Source organism: Diaphorina citri, unplaced genomic scaffold (genome assembly GCF_000475195.1).
Source record: "Diaphorina citri unplaced genomic scaffold, Diaci psyllid genome assembly version 1.1 scaffold968, whole genome shotgun sequence".
Taxonomy (NCBI): Eukaryota; Metazoa; Arthropoda; class Insecta; order Hemiptera; family Psyllidae; genus Diaphorina; species Diaphorina citri.
This window is the reverse complement of record NW_007378399.1, coordinates 15224-35457: the sequence shown is the minus strand read 5'-3', so window position 1 is coordinate 35457 and position 20234 is coordinate 15224. Positions and strand designations below refer to the sequence as shown.

Sequence of the window (20234 nt, the reverse complement as noted above, 5' to 3'; positions counted from 1 at the left end):
CTTGGTCTTTGTGAAACCTGGAAGGGAGAGAACACACAAAATAATGAACCATTTAATTTATTTAATACATCATCAAACTTACCTACTATATCACGTTTTTTTTAGTTTCATTTATTTAAAGAGGCCCTCAAATTTTAGTATGTTATAGAGCTTGACAAGTACAAAAAGGAAATCAAAGACTTTTTTTAGAAAAAAAAAGTAATTTTTCACCCTCTTTTGGCCAATTTTCAATGTGTCAGATCTAACACTCTGTGCATCCTGGACCTAAAAAATTTGACAAAATAATTTGTTCCAGATCTGGGACTCTGTGCATGGTAGGGTCAAGTTAAAAACTCAGGTTAAAGGTAAAAAAAAAAAAATCAGTTTAAAAGCACAGCAACACCATCACATCACTCTGGACGAACCCAATGGAAGCAGCTTGCTTTCTTGACTTGAATAGGTCAGATGAAATTAATGAAAAATGCTAACACAACAACATCATCACATTAAACTTGAGAAGCAGCTTGCTTTCTTGACTTGAATAGGTCAGATGAAATTAATGAAAAATGCTAACACAACAACATCATCACATTAAACTTGATACCTGGTAGGGACATTTATATCGCCTTTGCTTAGCATGGGAGGTTACCGTATCGTCTATTTTATGGACAGGCACTTCTTGTTCACTGGTGGTTTGTATGCTGGCGGCAGCTTCTGTCTTCTGTACGAGGTGTAGAGATTTTTCTGCCTTCGTTACGACACTCATGATTGAATTTTCTTTCCTATTTACTTTGAACTTTGACTTAAAATGGCGACCTATTCGAACACACTGGTAGTACCGCAGTAGTCAGTAAATTACTGCCAGTAATCATAGGTGATTAATTTTAGCCAGACTACACAGAATGAGCAATGTGTTAGCCAACCTAGAGCCTAGTCTGTTGGAAAGATATCCTCCTTCTCTGTCCCCCTTTGCTCTTCGATTTTGGGACTAAGACCTCTGTAAGTAGTTAGGGTTCCCTCCAACAAACCTCTTTAAAAAAAGGATATTTAAAAAAAGGTAGCCTTTTTACTATGAACTAACTTTGTATGAAGCCGCAAGGCATTCTATACAATAAAATATAAAATATACTTAAGTGGTATTTTAAAAATATATTCATCAAATTCACTTATCGAGAACTTTTCAATTAAATTTCGAAAAATAAATTTTCCTGAGGACTGGGGCCTTGTGCCTCAAAATGGCATTCAAAGCCATTAGCCTGGAACCGATTACAAGCCTCCTGCCTTGTAAACGCTAGGTCGTGGTTCGCTTTCGGGGCATCTTGTAAGAACATTAATATTTTAAACGCGGAAATAACTAACTTGATCTTTCTCTCGCGCTTACAGTAGTGATGATGGATCACGCCCCGGAACACCGGCAGCCCCTGCAGCGGATGGGATAGACCACCTGCTCGACACGGGAGCCCCTCCCTCCGTGCCCCCACCATCTGACCTGCCCCCTCAGGAAGACCTACCCGCCGGCCCTGGCCCTGTGGAGGAGCATATGGGTCCCCCCGAACCTGTCGAACAGGCGGACCCTGTAGATCACACCCAACTGTTGCACAACGAAGAAGAAAGCTTTGCTTTGGCCCCCATTGATGCTTCTGTAGTGAGAGGTGAGTTCTCGTAGATATAGTGAAACAGGCAGACCCTATAGAATGTTGTGTAGATCATACTCCACACTTCAAAGGCATATTACTCAGGTTTTTTTTTTTTTTTTTTTTTTTTTTTTTTGCGAGAAAACAATTTAAGATACAAATTAACTTTGTATATAAGTATTTTAAGGCACCGTACTTAATACTTAGTGCATGAAACCTCAGTTGTTCTCAGGTGAATTTTTCCATTTACCCCGAATACCTACCCTTGTGTAACTTGAAAACATATTTTAACTTTAAATAAATGGAACTAAAAAAAACGCGATATAGTAGGCAAGTTTGATGATGTATTAAGTAAATTAAATGGTTCATTATTTTGTATGTTCTCTCCCTTCCAGGTTTCACGAAGACCAAGCGAAAGCGAAAGCTGTGGTTCATTATTTTGTGTGTTCTCTCCCTTCCAGGTTTCACAAAGACCAAGCGAAAGCGAAAGCTAATCGTTGACGAAGTGAAGAACATCTCGGGCGAGGAAATGAAAGCGCAGCTGAGTGACACGTCGGACATTGTTATCACTCTGGATTTGGCCCCGCCCACCAAACGTCTGATGCATTGGAAGGAGAGTGGAGGTGTGGAGAAACTGTTTGCTCTGCCCGGCCGACCTATACCGGCGCGGGCACTGTTCAAGGTGAGTGGCCTAGAAGTTTAAATGACATTTTGATTTGCCAACAATCACACTTAACTTACAATGTCCTCGTGGACTTACAGTTGGCACATACCTCTTTTGTTTTGGACTTTTCGGGTCTGAATTCCAGACTCGCCTTCAGCAGATTGTCAAACCTATATCGTCCACGAACTTGTCAATTAAAACATAAAAAACGAAAATGCGAAGTAGATGACATTACATTTAACGAATTACGGACCGCACATGAAAAAAAAAAATCCGATATTTTAAATCCCATTGTTATTGTTTACTCCTAGAGTTTATCGAAGGGGTATGAACCACTTGTTTCCCATAATAATAAAATAATGTAAACACTTCCTGAAGTGTTTCATGATTTTGAAACAACTATGCCAGAAATCAAGTTAGTAATTTATGTTTGCTGATATCTTGATTTTTATTTGCACAAATGATCCTAAATTGCATTGATTGTAAATAGGGGAAGGAAATGTTCAATTAAATGAAATTACTTAATGGAACTACCTGGGTGTATAACTGATATAAGTTGAAATTGAAGTTCATCCGTGGTGAGAAGGTAAAGAAAATTCCTTCATTGTTTATTGGATTAATATCGCGAAAAAAACAACAACAACAACAACAACTTAACTTGTCAATTAAAACATAAAAAACGAAAATGCGAAGTAGATGACATTACATTTAACGAATTACGGACCGCACATGAAAAAAAAAAAAAAAAAAATCGATATTTTAAGTAAATCTCATTGTTATTGTTTACTCCTAGAGGTTATCGAAGGGGTATGAACCACTTGTTTCCCATAATAATAAAATAATGTAATAACTGATATTCTTTACTATACATTTTTTTAACTGCTTTGTGTTTTCTCCACAGTGATGTTGACATGGAAGCTCAGTTCAGTTTGAACCAGTCAAGAGCGGAGGAGATCACTATGAGAGAGGACTATGGACATAATCCAAACCTGGATCAAGAAGATGGTTTCGAGTTGAACTTTGAAGAAGAAGGATCAGAACTTATTAGAAATAATCCCTATGATCAGGTATGATAGCTGGCACCGGTCGCTATGCGCATTTACATGTCATAGCTACTCATTTTCCTCACGAGGCTGAGTGGGCCCCGCAACAGCCAGTCACGGGATCAATCATTTGCATGATACAAATTTCTTGACCCCGCCGGGAATCGAACCCGGGTCTCCCGCGTGCAAGGCGAGTGCAGTGACCACTACGCCATGGGAGCTGACCTACATAATAAAATAAACAAAACTAATCGGAGTTCTTGCTATATTTGTCCCCCTCTCAGATGTACCAGCGTCATCTAACGTCTCGGTCTATCCACACGGATGATCATCGGGATGAACAACAAGACCATCAACAACAACACGTGGAACAAGAACAACAACATCCCGAACCCCAGACTGCAGAACCACCTGTAACCACGAGGCGAGCCCGCAAGAGAAAACCCATGGAACCCATTGAAGAAAATTACCAACAGGTATGTACAGCGCACGATCCAAGCTGGTAAACGAACTCTGAAAATAAACTGGGCCAAGCAATTAGAGCTGGGGTGCCCAACCTTTTCAGAGGAAAATTGACTTGAATTTTCATTACAAAGAGACATGACTCTGAATTTGGTCCACGAGTAGTCGGATGGTCCCCATGCGTGGCACAAGCTCTGCTTATACGGGTGGGTATACCATTTATATGAAAAATGTATGTTCAACCCATTGAAGAAAATTACCAACAGGTATGTACAGCGCACGATCCAAGCTGGTAAACGAACTCTGAAAATAAACTGGGCCAAGCAATGAGAGCTGGGGTGCCCAACCTTTTCAGAGGAAGATTGACTTGAATTTTCATTACAGAGAGACATGACTCTGAATTTGGTCCACGAGTAATCGGGTCTGTAAGACGGTATTGCGAGGTTCAAACACTGCTGGGTGTGCTGGTCGCGATTGACTTGAAATCAATCCGCTATTGATTGGTTTGGCAGCCCTGAATTGGAGGAACACTGTCAAAGACAATGGAAGAAGACTTCAAAAGTGACAGCGATCCTCTAATTGCTTGGCGCAATGTATGATGGAAATTTAAATTTTCAGGCAATATCTCCTTGAGTAGGTACCTTTAAGCTATGGACCGGTTTGGCAGCCCTGAATTGGAGGAACACTGTCAAAGACAATGGAAGAAGACTTGAAAAGTGACAGCGATCCTCTAATGGCTTGGCGCAATGTATGATGGAAATTAAAATTTTCAGGCAATATCTACTTGCTTACCGTGTCCTTGAGTAGGTACCTTTAATTTGCGAGGGGGGTTTATTGTCACTGTATACCTACAAAGGTTTTTAGTGACCGGGTTTTACCCTTCATTCCGCGACAAGAAAAGCCAGGAGCACGCGAATGTCCAGACGTTCACCCACCTAAATACCATAGTATTAATCTAAAAATAGTGATTTAGAAGCAACCTTTGGCTGATGTTTTATATCTAAACTGTCTTTGGAAGCCAGCAATGATATTGTAGGGAAATGTTCGGATGCGAGAGGAAAAATGGCCTAATGGGCAAAGATCCTGACTTTTGCAACATACATATATCTAAACTTACTTCGTAGATTTGTGCTTTGGAAACGTTTGAAACTTACTTAATTTCGTCTTCATTTCCCAGGAGATCCCCGAACCAGTCGAACCCCCACGTCCCCTCTCTGTGCCTCCCACCCCCCTGGACCCCATGCAACAGGATGACGGCTTCCTCAAACCCCAGGACCTCCAGCCCCCAATGACCCCACTGCAGGCCCCAATGACCCCACTGCAGCCCCCTATGACCCCATTGCAAGCTCCTATGACCCCACTGCCCAGTGGCGGGGATCTGAGTCTCCCCCCGGAGTCGCCGTATAGGACGGCACCCCCTACACCACTGCATGAGATACAGCAACATCTGCATAATATACCGCAGGAGCCGCATCTTGTAGACCAGGTAATTAGGTGCAGTAAGCTGTAGACCAGGTGATTAGATGGGTCAGTATGTCAGTAATAGAATTGAATGTAAGTACCTTGTTTATCCTGCTGCGATAGGACTGAAAAGTCCCTTTACCCCCGCAGTCTAACCAAGGTCTTATAAGTATAAGTAGACGCCTTCTGTAGACCCGGTAATTAGGTTCAATAAACTGTAGACCTAGCCCTGAAGATCCAAAAGTCTTCCTTTTCCCTTCGATTTTGGGACGAGACCTTAGCAGTTCTCTCTATCAAACCTCTTGAAAAAAAGAAGACGTTTTTGACCATTATTGCCTGATTTAATTAGGTTTCGGATAAAAGGTTCGAGAGGTATCGCATAACTAACAAACGGCCTTCAGCCAGAGCTACGAAGAGAGAAAATGAGGAACCTATTTATTCCATTCTACAACTTATCTTCCAAACTGTATTTACAACCTGAGCTTTCTCACTGGGAATAAAACTAGGTTTCTCATACTGTTATCTAATCTAGAATTTAATACAAGTTCATGATCACTTTAGCTCAGTTAACTTCAATTCTTCTGTGAACGTTGTTGATACAAGCGGTAAAAACTAAGGAGTCAACATGTTGAAGTTTTTAATCAACATGCCTTTTTCCATTTCTGATGGAGGAACCACCAGGCAAATGATTTCTTCGGTTCGACAGCTTCGTTTCGTTTGTAGATTTTCATCCAACTCTTCACCTCGTTAACCACGCAGGATGCTTTCGTTCTGACTTGTTGATCTCCCTCAATGTCAGGAAGGTGAGGGAGGTCCCACTCCCCTGGGGTTGTCAGCATTATCTCCTCTTCTTGTAGCTCTTCTAGACTGGGACACCTGTGTAACTCTTGCAGACTTGGCAACCCTGGTTCCTGTAATTCTTTCCCACGTGATGTGTTTTCCTGTAACTCTTGCACACTTGGCAACGTGGGAAGTACAAAGTTGGTCGTCGACTTTTGTTTGCCTCGAGACAGTTTGTTGTAGGTTCTCAGGAACTTTTCTTTGATGAAGGAAGTTTTGTGTGATATTTGACCAACACTGGTGTCATCTCGTCTCGAAGGGCGTGTTTGTCTGAGAGTTCTCACCAGTAGTTGTTGCTCTGTTAGTTTCTCCCTTGTAATCTGTCTGAGTACCCGAATCTCTCGGTTAAGTTGTCTAATGCGATCCAAAATTCAAATTATTTCAGTATTAATATACTCAAGACAAGACGGGGCTTACCAATCCAAATATTTCAGGGTTGAGTTACTTTAAGCCGAGACTTATCAGCAGGACCCCGCCTGTGGATTTTGGAAATCGCAAAACTCTGATGTTAATTAATACTATTAATAGCCTTCACATGAGTATAAAAGAATATACCTAGACAGATTTTGTTAGTACGTATAAACGCCCTGTGAACAGTAAAAGTTACTTGTGTTCCTCTTTTCAAGGTGAATCTTCTCAATGTCACGTCAGAATCTATCAGTATGATAAAATATTTCGTTTCTCGTTACAGACGCCTTCATTTTCAACGCATGATGTACCAGGAGGTTTCACGCCTCAGACTTCAATGTTCATGGAGAACATGGGCTATGTACAGCAGGACCATATGGAACCTCAGCTACAGGTAATTGGACTGTTTTATATTGGGATGTTGGCAGTGGCGTAGCGTGGTCTAAGTTCAAGTGTAGGGCTCATGCACAGGTCTACCAAGTCCCATCACAGTACATGCCATGCGATTAATATTTATGGGCATTAGAGTGAACTTTTGAGTTGTATGGCCGCCATACACGCCATACATACACGCTACGCCACTGGATGACTTCAGATTTGGATTTTTCACAACTTTTTACGTAGGAATCGACCTTTTATTCATAATTTTTACCCAACTGCAACTGCTCCATTGGACTGTTTTATATTAGGATATTGGGCCTTTATGACGATTTTAAGGTCATTTCATTACTATGTGCGTCTGTTGCAATGTACCTCTATGATAGCTTTAGTGAATGACTCTTTCGAATAAGCAATTTTCAACAATTTTGCCCAACTTTCCACCATCTGCTTCACCCAATTTTCAACAATCTTTTTGCACAAATAATATCGTCACTGGTCGCTACTCAATTGTCCTTACGAGACTGACTATACCCCGAACTTGAAGCAGAGAGCTGACAAAACTTCGCACCCGGGATCTCAGATGTGCAAACTTAGTGTGATCCCCACTCGGAGATTACTTATTTTATATTAATTACAATTCATTTATTTTATAATAAAATAACAGATACATGTACAAGGGTGTTTTTCCCAAGACAATACTGACTTCTAAGAATGTGCTTTATAATTGCCTATGATTTTATTTTAATCTATTTCCCAATCCCTATGTTTTTCAGGAGACCCCACAGGGCCCCGGCTCCGTGCTCGCCGGGCCGGACAGCATGATGGCCAACATGGGCTACGACGAGACCCACCCGCCCGCGACCACGCCCGGAGCGCTCTCCGAGAAGGGTCAAGCCACCCCGTACCACGAGGACTACGATATGCCCGTGTCTGTGGGCCCGCCTGAAGAGCAGGCCACGGACGAAACCTATGAGCAGTTTGAGGAGAGGGTGCTGAACAAGCGAGCGGCGGTGATGTATCGCCTGGTGAAGAGTCGAATGGAGAGAACGGAGGGTGCGGACCTGTACCTGTCTGATCTGACTGTGAGGAACAACAAGAAAGCGGTGAGTCAAGTTTCATAAGTAATGACAGTGGTTTTTTTTCCGTAGCAATAGAATACCTTGTTTATCCTGCTCCAATGAGACTAAAAAGTCCCTTTACCCCAGCATTCTAAACAAGGTATCATGCATTTTATGGGTATAATAACATATGTGGCTATGTGGTTGGTGTGGGCACATAGGCACGAAGTAATAACAGTGTTGGGTGGAAGAGCTCAATCTTGAGAATCCTGCCACTTTAAACAAAGCATAAAAAAGTTGCCAATTCTATCCTTTTGGGTTCGTAGAAACCAGATGAACACCAGCCTAATCAGCTTGAAAAAGACCAGGTGTTCTATTAATTTGTCCACTTTATATCACATTAAAACAATGGTAAGCCAGGAACAACAAGAAAGCGGTGAGTCAAGTTTCATAAGTAATGACAGTGGTTTTTGTTCGTAGCAATAGAATACCTTGTTTATCCTGCTCGAATGAGACTAAAAAGTCCCTTTACCCCAGCATTCTAAACAAGGTATCATGTATTTTATGAGTATAATAACATATGTGGTTGGTGTGGGCACATAGGCACGAAGTAATAACAGTGTTGGGTGGAAGAGCTCAATCTTGAGAATCCTGCCACTAACAAAGTATAAAAAAGTTGCCAATTCTATCCTTTTGGGTTCGTAGAAACCAGATGAACACCAGCTTAATTAGCTTGAAAATGACCAGGTGTTCTATTAAGTTGATCACTTTATATCACATTAAAACAGATGGTAAGCCCGCCTAGTTAGCTTGAAAAAGACCAGGTGTTCTATTAATTTGACCACTTTATATCACATTAAAACAGATGGTAAGCCCGCCTCTACTAGTTAGCTTGGAAGACAGCGCGTCTGTCTTGTACGGGTGCGATTTCTCTGACAACAAAATGCTTACTTGAATTCCCCATCATTACTGATTCCAGGTGGCACAAAAGTTCTACTCGCTGCTCGTCCTGAAAAAGTTCAAAGTTCTCAACCTCCAGCAGGATTGTTCCTACGGAGAGATTCACATCACTCGGGGTTCCAACTTCGACAACCCGACCCTGTAATTCCTCCTTCGGGACAACCGACGGACCCTGTCACACTCCAGTCCAAAGTGTTACACTGTACATTTTCATTTTGTACAGAAAAACAAGTTTGATAGATACATATTATTATTTGTGGGGCATCCATTTTGTACATAGATTAAATATTTATGTTCGTCTTGGAGGTAGTTGTTATTTGCACCCTAGACACTGATTTAGACGATTTCTAAAACCTATTTATTAGGTGTTGAATTTTTTATTATATATAAGATAAAATGTTGGTTTTAATGTACCGCTTGCTGGAAAGCTGTTTTGAGGTAATCTCTAAAGGTGTGTCGAAACATAGTTAACGGCCATCAAATATGTTTGGACACACCTTAACAGCTATCCCACCCGGAGTTCAAACCTGCAACCTTCGGGCTGAAAGTAAAGCTCAACCTCTGAGTATCTTACTGGCCCGTCAATTGACTACAGTGAACATTTTGCAGCCGTGCTCAAATTACGTGCCCCCTAATGTTAAAATTATTTATTTTTCCAATTGGATCTCAAACTAAACCTAACAGCAAACGTGGAAAATTAATGCCGTGGGCAAGCTGCGAAGCTAAGCAAAATCAAATGCTTGTAAAAGTTGAAATCTAGAGTTTTATTTTGGAATCACTATTTTATCCTTCCGACACCTTTTCATTTTGGTTCTTGGTTTTTGCGTATGCCATTCGGGACCTCGTTTTAAGTCCCTTGACATTTTCATTTCATATTTTAGGACCAGAGGATTTCATGTTTTATTTAACTTTGAATTTTTTTCTGTAGGAAAATCTGTTAGGATAAATGACGAATTTTATGTAGGGTTTAGAATTTAGATTGTTTAGAACGATCTTTAAATGTGACTCAAATGACTTTTGAAGAAGGGCCAAATATCCAAAGGGCCCTAAATCAATATCTGGGCTTCTAATTGAGGCACCCTCGAGACAGTATTTGGGCTATTGAACGAATTTTCCATTGTTGTTGGTAATAATTATCCCTAATTGAAAAAAAAAAATGTCTTGGCCAGGAGTTTACAGACAGAATTTAAAACCAAAACAGGGTTATTTTCTAAATTATGCCTCGAACTTTGTGACCTCATCTTCCACTCAAGGGTTCATTTAATTATCTTTTTTTAGCCATAAATGAGAATTTTTTGCGTCCTAACATGGAAAAACAAAATAATATCGAGCATAGGTTTTCATGGTAGGGGCATAGATCAAAAACTTTTGTTACTTGAAAATACATCACAAGATTCACAAGACCACTCAGACTACAGAGAATATCAATTGGGACTGACTTGATCTAGGTACCTCTAAAGGTGTATCCACATATATGTAATTGACGGCCGGTCGACTATGTGTGGACACACCTTAACACCCCCACCCCCTTTAGATTCAAAAACTTTTGTTACTTGAAAATACATCACAAGACCACTCAGACTACAGAGAATATCAATTGGGACTGACTTGATCTAGGTACCTCTAAAGGTGTATCCACACATAGTTGGCGGCCGGTCGACTATGTGTGGACACACCTTAACACCCCCACCCCCTTTAGATCGTGAAGGTTTTTTCTTTAAATCAAAATGAAGTCGAAAGCGTTTCTTATCGGAAATGTTTAACTGACTTCTGTGTTTGAAGTTGAAATTGAAGTTCATCCGTGGTGAGAAGGTAAAGAAAATTCCTTCATTGTTTATTGGATTAATATCGCGAAAAAAACAAGACATCATATTAAATTGCTCATTTGGCACCACCCAGGGGGCACTGATGGCTTAAGGAATGCCAAGGAAGCGAGCAATACTACCCCCCATTAAAAAAGGTATACGGAGCGCGAATGTTCGATTTTAAAGAATGGATTAAAAATCAAGAGCTCAGAGAGCTTCCTTGATAGAAAATCGAACACTCTCTCACCGTTTATTTTATTTATTCACAAATACAATAAATAGAATATTGAAAACAATCATAGAGTGTAGTACAATTGTAACAGTAAGAACATTGTTTAAGCCTCAATGTTGAAGGCAGAGCGGAGGCCAGGTACGTTGCGAATCGTATCCGACATCACCATATGGCGGGCTAAATAAGGAGGGATTAGTCCGTCAAAGTTGCGTGCCACAATGGCAGCATAGTACGCGTCAGCTGGAGTGAATTCCTTGAAGCAAGCAGAAACATTAGTGCATAATGTCTGTATGGTTGAAGGTTCTCCATTGCTAGTGTCTATTGCAGACAGTAGCCACCATGATGTACCTGCGCTAGCATTGGAAATGAATCCAACACGAATTAGTCCCCGAGTTTCGCATGAGGTGATAAGCGTGGTAAAATTACGCAGCATTATGTGAGTAACCTTGTTGCTTAGCTTCTCAGCTGTATCAGCGGGAGCAGGTTCAGGTTCTGGTATGCATGTGAGTAATCCTCCGAGAATAGAGGTTTCACCGATACCATTGATCAGATCAGCGAGCGCCTTAGGAAGTTTGTAGTCCTTGGGAGCGGGGATCCTCTCTGGTGGACGGCGTCCAGAAGTATTTGCATAGACAGTGTCAATTCGGGATTTTGTAAAATACCGACACACAGTAGCGAAATCGGCTTCGTTAATCATACCACGAGCATAGAAATGCCCATCTGGGTACAATCCGTGAACCAATGAGTACCATAATGAATTATAGTATTGAACCATTGCCGTAGTATCAACTCTGATGAATACAGGTAGTGTGATAATACTTGGCTCATTGAGCATGGCTGGAACAAGTCTCATGAACTCAGTAGTTTCAGTTCGATGAGCTCCAGGTCCAACTTGTGCAGAAGAGATCACTTTTGTTGATTGGGTAACTGTCTTACTTTTCTTATCAGAAGGCTCTGTTAAATCAGACTCAGCATGTCGTTTGGTGCCGGATGTGCCTGCTTGAGGGTCGACTTCCATGATTCAATAGAGGAAGAAAAGAGTTTCTATTACGTTAATAATAGTGTTTACAACTTATGTATGATTTTCTTAGCTGAAACATAAGAACATAAACAACCGATGTATTATTTGTTAATACATAGAATAGAGAGATCACACAGTTGGAAGTAATTTCCTTGTGTAATTTCCATATTCTGGAATTGAACTAAAAGAAACTCTAGGTTTCTTTTAATTCTTCTACAGTAGGTACTGACTTTTATCTATCGCGAACAGCACGGTTGTGTAATCTCTCGAGATAAAATAAACTAATAAAGAATATTAATTTATTCTGATTGAGTAGGTATACCTTGATAAACAACGAAAAAAATAAAAAATAATAATAAAAATATATTTTACCCGTTTTTATTTAGCCGCGAGTTTCGTTCATTTTACGTGAGTTTTTACTTTCTTTGACCTGCAATTATATAAATAATAAAAAATCACACAACATTTTTTTTATTTAGATTTGGCACACTATAATAAATCTAAATAAAAAAATGTTGTGCGATTTTTTATAATTTATATGTATCTACCTACCTAGATAAACAAAGTTAGGTGGATGATAAAAGTAGGTACCTACCTGACGCCTACCTAGCTCTTTTCCAAGCAAATTAATTACTAATTTTCTGAACGAAAAATAGAGTAGGTGTAAATAAACAAGATATAATTTTATTGATTTTGTTGATGTAGAATAAACTTATTCGCACATACCTTTCTACTTAATCTTAGTAAGTACTTGTGCCTATTAACCTATCAGATTTAACACCTTTGGATTTATATCATCTATACCTACTCAAGTTTCCCGTGTTAGTACCTACCTACCTGCAAAGGTGTGTGAACTCTTCTAATGGAGCTTCTGATAGTCCTGGATAAGCAGTGAAATCATGTAACAGGTAAGTAGGTAATGGCTCATTTACAAATGAATTTATGAGGTAGGTTAATAAAAACCTATTAAAAAAAATCTCTAACAAGGGAAACTTCAGGCTGACATCCTCCCTGTATAAAGTCCCCCAGCCAGACTGGGCAAAGTTTCAAATACGTGCAAAATTACATGTCTTGGCTGGAATTGAACCCACGCTCTTCTGTTTACCAGACAAGGCGTCTTGATCTCTCGCTACCCCACCGAGACATACCATATTATTGCTGCAAGTCAGTGATCCAAAACGGATCTGCATTGTATCCTGTGTGAAAGGCATACTGCAACTAATATGCAATTCTTTTAGAATATAAAATGCAGTTATTATGCAAGTTATGCATAGGCAATTCCAATGAGTACCTATTAATTATTCTAAGTTTGCCAACACAATATACATTGGCAATACCTATGTACATACTTCAGTTTTCACACAAACCAAAACCATGCCAAAACAATATGTATGTACAAAGTACTGAGAGGTGGGCAATATTTTATGAGCCGATATGTACAATATGCGCATGCCAAAATAATAGGCCAAAGTAAAAGGCTAGGTCAATTTGCAGAGTAAATAAAAAATACCAGGACCAACTTTGAAAAATGGACACCTTCCAACTTCCAACACTGCATAAACGTAAAATATAGGTTCGTTCTAGAAACAGCTGGTAGATATACCTATCACGATTCGATTGGTAACAGACAAGGCGTCTTGATCTCTCGCTACCCCACCGAGACATACCATATTATTGCTGCAAGTCAGTGATCCAAAACGGATCTGCATTGTGTCCTGTGTGAAAGGCATACTGCAACTAATATGCAATTCTTTTAGAGTATAAAATGCAGTTATTATGCAATTTATATGCATAGGCAATTCCAATGAGTACGTATTAATTATTCTAAGTTTGCCAATACAATATACATTGGCAATACCTACATACTGCAGTTGTAACACAAACCAAAACCATGCCAAAACAATATGTATGTACAAAGTATATATACCTACTGAGAGGTGGGCAATATTTTATGAGCCGATAATTATGTACAATATACCTACCCATGCCAAAATTATAGGCCAAAATAATGCGTTTGGCGGCGGAAACTTGAGGTTCTTGGATCTGACGCATAATAAAATTACAGGTAAGAGGCCAGCTACTCACTATCAGGTAGATCTGACAGGTACAGATGATCAGGTCCGCCTGTCAGATCTACCTGATACCTGATGAGCACACACATTATCAGGTAGACCTGACAGGCGGACCTGATCAGGTTTATCTGTCAGGTCAACCTGATAGTGATTGGCTGGCCTAAGATACGAGTTTTCGTACCAAGTATACTGAACGTTGTATTTAATTGGCAAAACTTCTTTAGGCAATATACATAGGTAAAAATACTTATAGGTACTGGTAATGTTGGGGAGAATCTGACGACCTAATAAAGGAAGAAAAGTAAAATTCCAGTCCATGGCTACAATTCAAACCCGCACCCTCTCTCTTATCAGATGACTGAGGAAGTGAGGATTAGGTACATCGTACATGTGTATGTAGAACAAATTAGTGATTTAAAATAACAACAGTAATAATAATAAAATGATCAGAATAATATCAGAATAAAGAATACCTATTGTACAAGTAACCTGTATGTTAGACCCATCAAAGACCTGGAGGTCATATATTGTGATTCATACAATGGGAGCATGACGAGGTACAACACACTGATAGTAAAATATGTACAAAACACACGCCTATTCTTATTGTAGATATATTGGGGACATTGCTTACGTGATACACTTGATAAGCTATCTTTGAAGAGATTAAAAAAAAAAAAGGTGAGTGTTTCACCGCCGTTTTTATTTCGTAGCAATGAAACAACTGCTACATTAGACGCATGTGGTCTGTGTCGGTTTGATAAAGGGAACTGTAACTGCTAAGGCCTTATCGTCCCGAAAGCGAAGAGATAAGGAAAACAGGATAGGAGAAAGCCAGTCATTTCGAGAACGAACATTATCCGTTCAGGATGAAATCCGTCCCAGGCGGGAATCGCACCCGCGGCCTAGCGCTCACAAGACAGACGCGCTAACAACCAAGCTACCTAGGCTGGCCACGCGTATTGTTATTGTAGAGATATTGGAAACACTACTAATTCATGTGATACCGGCGATAAGCTATCTTAGTTGAAAATAGTGATGTACGACGAGACGAGAAACTCGTTTCAAAACGCTCCAAATTTTAGGACATTAGGGGCCCTCGAACCTTCAACTCTCCCGGTGTTGCTCCTAATCGCCCGGGCTCGCGTCGCGGGGTACATACTTATTTATACATAATACTGCTAGAATAGGGTCCCTTTAACACAGAAGTAGGCTACTACCATCACTGTGGTCAAATTCTCAAACAATGTTGAGGATGAAATTCCATACCTCAGCTGGAATTGAACGTACGTCCTCCTGATTACAGACAAGCGTCTTGACCACTACACCACCAAAGCAGCTATGGGCATATGCCACCCATCGAAGTGGGTATATACTAATCCATCCCGGGTTTCATTTCAGGTGATTCCCTCAGTAAGAACACTTTCCGGGGAAAGTTTAACGAGGCCCAGGGTACCTACGATGACTCTACCATTGAGAAGTTGCTCCTGGGATTCAACGAGATAGCCTACCTTCGCCCAGACACCTTCTGGTACCTGAAGCACCTCACCACGCTAGAACTGAACAACAATCCATTATCTGTGATAGGAGACTCCACCATGCGGGAGCTCCAGAGTTTACCTCATCTTTATGTGAGTAACAATGACGATTTTGTAATTAAATTGTATCTTTTAATTTTCATTCATCAAAACTCGCGACAGGTGAAACTCACATTATTCCCCTTTGATTACAATGGTAAAGCGTAGTAAGTTTAGCCAGACGGATAAGGATCGCCCCAGGTGGGAATCGAAACCGCTTACAAGGCAAGCGTGCAAGTCTCCATGGCTACGCTGAGTACGCTGGCACAATGCCTAGCGCTTAGGCCAGCCACTCACTATCAGGTAGACCTGATCAGGTGTCTACCTGATACCTGATGAGCACACACACTATCAGTCAGGTGTACTGCCTGATAGTGAGTGGCTGGCCTTACAAGGGAGGCGTGCTATCTTCCAAGCTAACTTTCCTGGCGTGATGACATAATTGTGTACGTCTTTAACACCTGCCATAGGGAAATATTGGCAACAGCTTCCTTGGCTAAGGTCCCTCACGTGTCACTTCTTAGAAGGCAAATATTGACGAGGAAAACCACTAGTGGATCTGATAACAACACGTGCCATATTTACCACAAGCAGCAAAACTTGACTAACATTCAGGGACGATTCATTTCCCTAACATAGGAATTAGGAAAGGACTGATTTTGTACCGATTTTTCCCTATACGTACAACTTACTCGAGTTGGCATACGTAACTTGTACTTATGGAGTATGAAATGTGTGTCTTGTAGACTTATAAAATTAGGGTCAGATCTCAAACGTTTCCAAAATGTATTTCAGATTCTTCACTTGGGTTCCACCAATCTAACGTCACTTCCCGACACAATGTTCACGGGGATGAAGGTGGAAACGCTCTACCTGAACGGGAACAGGCTCACGCAAGTGCCCAACCTCACACCCCTGTCTTAACGTGCTTCAGCATAAGTTCATTGTAGATCAGACTGACTTTGTGCGGTGGGGATAGCAACCTGGTATCTGTAACAAAAATAACAGTCTTACTCGACTCTTCTCTACTCTCATCATTAGCATCTTGAGGCGATGGAGTACTATTCTCAGATTGTTTCTTACTCGACTCTGCTGTACGTTCATTATTAGCTTCTTGAGGGTATGATGTACTATCCTCAGTGAGTTTGAGTTTACTCATGGGTAGATCCAGTTGGGCGTAGTCTGCACTCAACAGTTTGTTCTCAGGTAACGCTACCAGGAATTTCAGAGAGGACCAGTATGCCTTGTGACTGCTAATAGTTTCCTAAATAAAATGGAAATGAGAAGAATAAATACAAGAACATTTTAATTGTGTTAAGCCAGTTGGGCGTAGTCTGCACTCAACAGTTTGTTCTCAGGTAACGCTACCAGGAATTTCAGAGAGGACCAGTATGCCTTGTGACTGCTGATAGTTTCCTGAATAAAATGGAAATGAGAAGAATAAATACAAGAAAATTTTAATTGTGTTAAGCATATTTAAATGCTGGTCACAAATATTGATTCTCAATTATTACACCACCTAGATAAATTTTATGACTTGACTTGGACTCGAACCATAAACCTCCAGATCCAAAGTCTAGATAAATTTTATGACTTGACTTGGACTCGAACCATAAACCTCCAGTTTCAAAGACCAACGCGTTAACAACTGCATCACTGAGGTTTATTGAGAAGAATAAATACCTAAACTGTTCATCGTGTTATCTGTGAAAATGCACGAGATTTTATTCAGGAACTGCTTGTGCAAAGGGGTTTACAGTCCTATGCGAGCAGTATAAATAAACACTATTATTATTATTACCTTGATAGAAGTGACAGCGCTGGAGTTAATGTCCAGGTCTGATTCCAGCAGGGGCAGAGGGTCCCCTAGGAGTGCCTTAGTACACAGGGTCATAGCATAAGATATAGAGGAGATGTTATAGCCCCCCTCCAGGGCTAGAATAATACGGCCCTGGGCTAGAGCTTTGAGCCAATGAGTGAAGTGTGCGTAGGCTTCTGGCGATACTTTGCAACCTGGGGAGTGATAGCATAAGATATAGAGGAGATGTTATAGCCCCCCTCCAGGGCTAGAATAATACGGCCCTGGGCTAGAGCTTTGAGCCAATGAGTGAAATGTGCGTAGGCTTCGGGCGATACTTTGCAACCTGGGGAGTGAAAAATAGACAAAAACCAGAGAATTAGACACTGAAATTAGTATTCCTTGTTTGGTTGGTATCCTCCAAGCTATGAAGATATTTGAGAGAGGGAGCTGTAACAATGGAGGTATTGGAGGTATTCTCGTCCCAAAATCGAAGAAAGAAGGACTGGAAAGGAGAGAGCCAGCCTTTGCGAGAACGAATCTTATCCGTTCAGGATAAAGTTCGCCTCGGGTGGGAATGGAACCCGCCACCTAGCGCTTACAAGGCTGGGTCATTTTTTTATATTATTAAAATGATATACGAGTACGTACGTACCTCCCAAAGGATCATTCACACAAGCATCATAGCCAGCAGATACAAGGACTAGCTCAGGATTAAACTGATAGGCAATAGGTAGGATAACTTGCTGAAACGCAGCGATGTATTCTGGATCACTCATCCCTTTCTGAAAAACAAAAGAGGTTTAACGTACACTGTATAACTGCCAAGACCTTTTGTACGGTGATTTTAACTTCCAAACACTAACGCGTTTCTTTATCATAGAGAAGGTCTTGATAAGCCAAAAGACTAACGTGACAATTCCTTATCTGTGGAAGTAAGTTCCCAGGTACTTTTGACGTAGGGCTTAAAAGCCCCTTTAAAGAGTTTCACATCAGTATCACAATGACGTAATAAGACCTCTCAAACGCAGAAAAGCGATGCAGTATGTCAGTAATATTGAGGAAATTGGTCTTGTGCTTCCATTTTTTAACTCAAAGCAGGATTTCCACTCACCTTATTCCAGGCCACATTCACATTGAATCCTTCCCCCTTCCCCTCGCCCACATTATGTGGTCCCGCATCCTTGGAGTGAGGAAAGAACGAGCCATGATCATACCGATGTACGGAGATGTACAGAACTCTAGGGTCATTGTAAAACATGGCCTGGGTGCCATTGCCATGGTGTACATCCCAGTCTAGAATGAGTACGCGGGATAACCCGTGATTGTCGAGAGCATACCTGTGAACAGGAGGAAAAGTAAATATATGAGAACTAACTTTTTCTATCGAACGTTGCACGTTGGGGGGTATTAGGTAGTTAATTATGTAATTAAAAATAAAATATGTAATAATAATCACAAATGTCTTTCAAATGGATTCTTGTACTGTATGATTTAATACTTTTTTGATCATTTTTTACGCTTTATTTACACTGTAGGTTGGTAGTTCGAGTTTAGGTCAAGTCATAAAATTTATCTATGAGTAATAATTAGGGAACGAAATTTGTGAGAAGCATTTAAGTATGCCTATAGTCCTACATACTGGACTCCGCACACAGGAATTTCGTCAGAAAAGATTTCAATGTAATGTAATGCCCAACACAATTTAAAATGCCTTTCCTTACACTGTTGATGTGCAGCACCGTTTTATTATAGGCGTATATGGACCATTGGACATGAACATTGGACTTACTTAGCAGCTACAGACACATTGTTGAATATACAGAAGCCACAGGGTTCATCTTGTTCTGCGTGGTGTCCAGGAGGTCTTATGATAGCCACACCATGCGCACTCTCTCCATTCAATACACTATCCACTACCTGGCAAACAAAACATAGGGGGAACCATTTCAATGTAGCCACAGGGTTCATCTTGTTCTGCGTGGTGTCCAGGAGGTCTTATGATAGCCACACCATGCGCACTCTCTCCATTCAATACACTATCAACTACCTGGCAAACAAAACATAGGGGAACCATTTCAATGCTATTTATTTGCTACGGGCAGTCAATATTTAACTGCTAAGGGTGGGTTTCATCGACCTTCTTTTTAGCCCCTCACAGGCTGTTAGCTTAACATCCTGTTAAGTCTATGTATACAAATCAAATGGAGCTCAACAGGACTTTTAAGGGCTGAAAAAATTTTGGTGAAATTTAACCTAAGGTTTTTAGTGATGGCGGTTTTACCCTACGGCGACAAGCTACCCAACGCCTCACAATAACCTATCGCAACCTGAGTGAGGCAGGAAGGAGTCGGCAGCAAGTGATTGCCCAGATGGTCACCCATCCAATACCAACCACGCACAATGTTACTTAACTTTATTGATCCATTGGGAAGTGGAGTATCGCCATAGAATAGATAAATATTTTTTTTTATAATAATACCATTGAGTAATATATCGACCCTTTTTCAGTCGGAAAAGGCTAGGAAGAAGAAGAAGACTCCCAAGAGTGGTCACTGTAACATCTAGTTTTTTAAAGGAATTTTAATTGTGTTAAGCATAAATGCTTGTCACAAATGTCGTTCCCTGCTTAATGCACTTCGCTAAATTTTATGACTTGACTTGGACTCGAACCACCAACCTCCAGATCCGAAGTCCACCGCGCTAACCACTACACCACTGAGGTAGGTGTAACATCTAGTTTTAAGAGTCCCTTTAAATTTCAAACCAATAGAATTTTACCTCAAGTAAACAGCCGGCAGCAAGATACGCACTCTCCCTGGTACTCGGATGTAAATAC

General features: G+C 40.6%; 3 protein-coding genes and 1 long non-coding RNA gene across 6 annotated transcripts in view; 3 read left to right on the top strand and 1 right to left on the bottom strand.

Annotated features, from left to right (window-relative positions):
• Nucleotides 1-1347: 1347 nt before the first annotated feature.
• LOC103513421 (double-strand-break repair protein rad21 homolog) lies at nt 1348-10221 on the top strand. Its single transcript, XM_026826620.1, has 7 exons — nt 1348-1631; nt 2075-2295; nt 3605-3796; nt 4960-5268; nt 6775-6885; nt 7646-7975; nt 8910-10221. Exons 1-7 carry the CDS (start codon nt 1520-1522, stop codon nt 9033-9035), a joined length of 1401 nt encoding a protein of 466 aa, XP_026682421.1. The 5' UTR covers nt 1348-1519; the 3' UTR covers nt 9036-10221.
• Nucleotides 10222-12164: 1943 nt separating this feature from the next.
• Nucleotides 12165-12842, top strand: LOC113469140. 3 transcript variants are annotated; one of them, XR_003392650.1, is made up of 2 exons: nt 12165-12260; nt 12505-12842. It is a non-coding gene; the product is annotated as an uncharacterized LOC113469140 (long non-coding RNA). The 3 variants fall into 3 exon arrangements; XR_003392652.1 differs by having other exon boundaries at nt 12179-12264; XR_003392651.1 differs by lacking the exon at nt 12165-12260 and adding an exon at nt 12264-12356.
• Nucleotides 12843-13913: 1071 nt separating this feature from the next.
• Nucleotides 13914-16521, top strand: LOC103513420 (insulin-like growth factor-binding protein complex acid labile subunit). The gene is made up of 3 exons (XM_008478246.1): nt 13914-14013; nt 15422-15651; nt 16393-16521. The coding sequence occupies exons 1-3, from the start codon at nt 13914-13916 to the stop codon at nt 16519-16521; spliced, it is 459 nt and encodes a 152-aa protein (XP_008476468.1).
• Nucleotides 16522-16538: 17 nt separating this feature from the next.
• LOC103513419 (histone deacetylase 6-like) overlaps nt 16539-20234 on the bottom strand; it is a gene marked incomplete at its 5' end in the record, with an annotated part of 6893 nt that continues 3197 nt past the window's right edge. The window contains 7 exons of the mRNA XM_026826615.1: nt 16539-16553; nt 16604-16861; nt 17399-17610; nt 18051-18180; nt 18510-18735; nt 19188-19315; nt 20177-20227. Coding sequence (XP_026682416.1) covers nt 16539-16553; nt 16604-16861; nt 17399-17610; nt 18051-18180; nt 18510-18735; nt 19188-19315; nt 20177-20227 — 1020 coding nt within the window. The remainder of the gene's footprint in view (nt 16554-16603; nt 16862-17398; nt 17611-18050; nt 18181-18509; nt 18736-19187; nt 19316-20176; nt 20228-20234) is intronic.

Excerpts from the sequence above, each read along its gene's own strand:
- LOC103513420 (XM_008478246.1), top strand. The coding sequence starts at position 13,914 with ATGTACAATATACCTACCCATGCCAAAATTATAGGCCAAAATAATGCG. Across the intron at positions 14,014-15,421 it reads GACGCATAATAAAATTACAG|GTGATTCCCTCAGTAAGAAC; the intron begins GTAAGAGGCCAG and ends GTTTCATTTCAG. Across the intron at positions 15,652-16,392 it reads AGAGTTTACCTCATCTTTAT|ATTCTTCACTTGGGTTCCAC; the intron begins GTGAGTAACAAT and ends AATGTATTTCAG.
- LOC103513421 (XM_026826620.1), top strand. The coding sequence starts at position 1,520 with ATGGGTCCCCCCGAACCTGTCGAACAGGCGGACCCTGTAGATCACACC. Across the intron at positions 5,269-6,774 it reads AGCCGCATCTTGTAGACCAG|ACGCCTTCATTTTCAACGCA; the intron begins GTAATTAGGTGC and ends TTCTCGTTACAG. Across the intron at positions 7,976-8,909 it reads TGAGGAACAACAAGAAAGCG|GTGGCACAAAAGTTCTACTC; the intron begins GTGAGTCAAGTT and ends TACTGATTCCAG.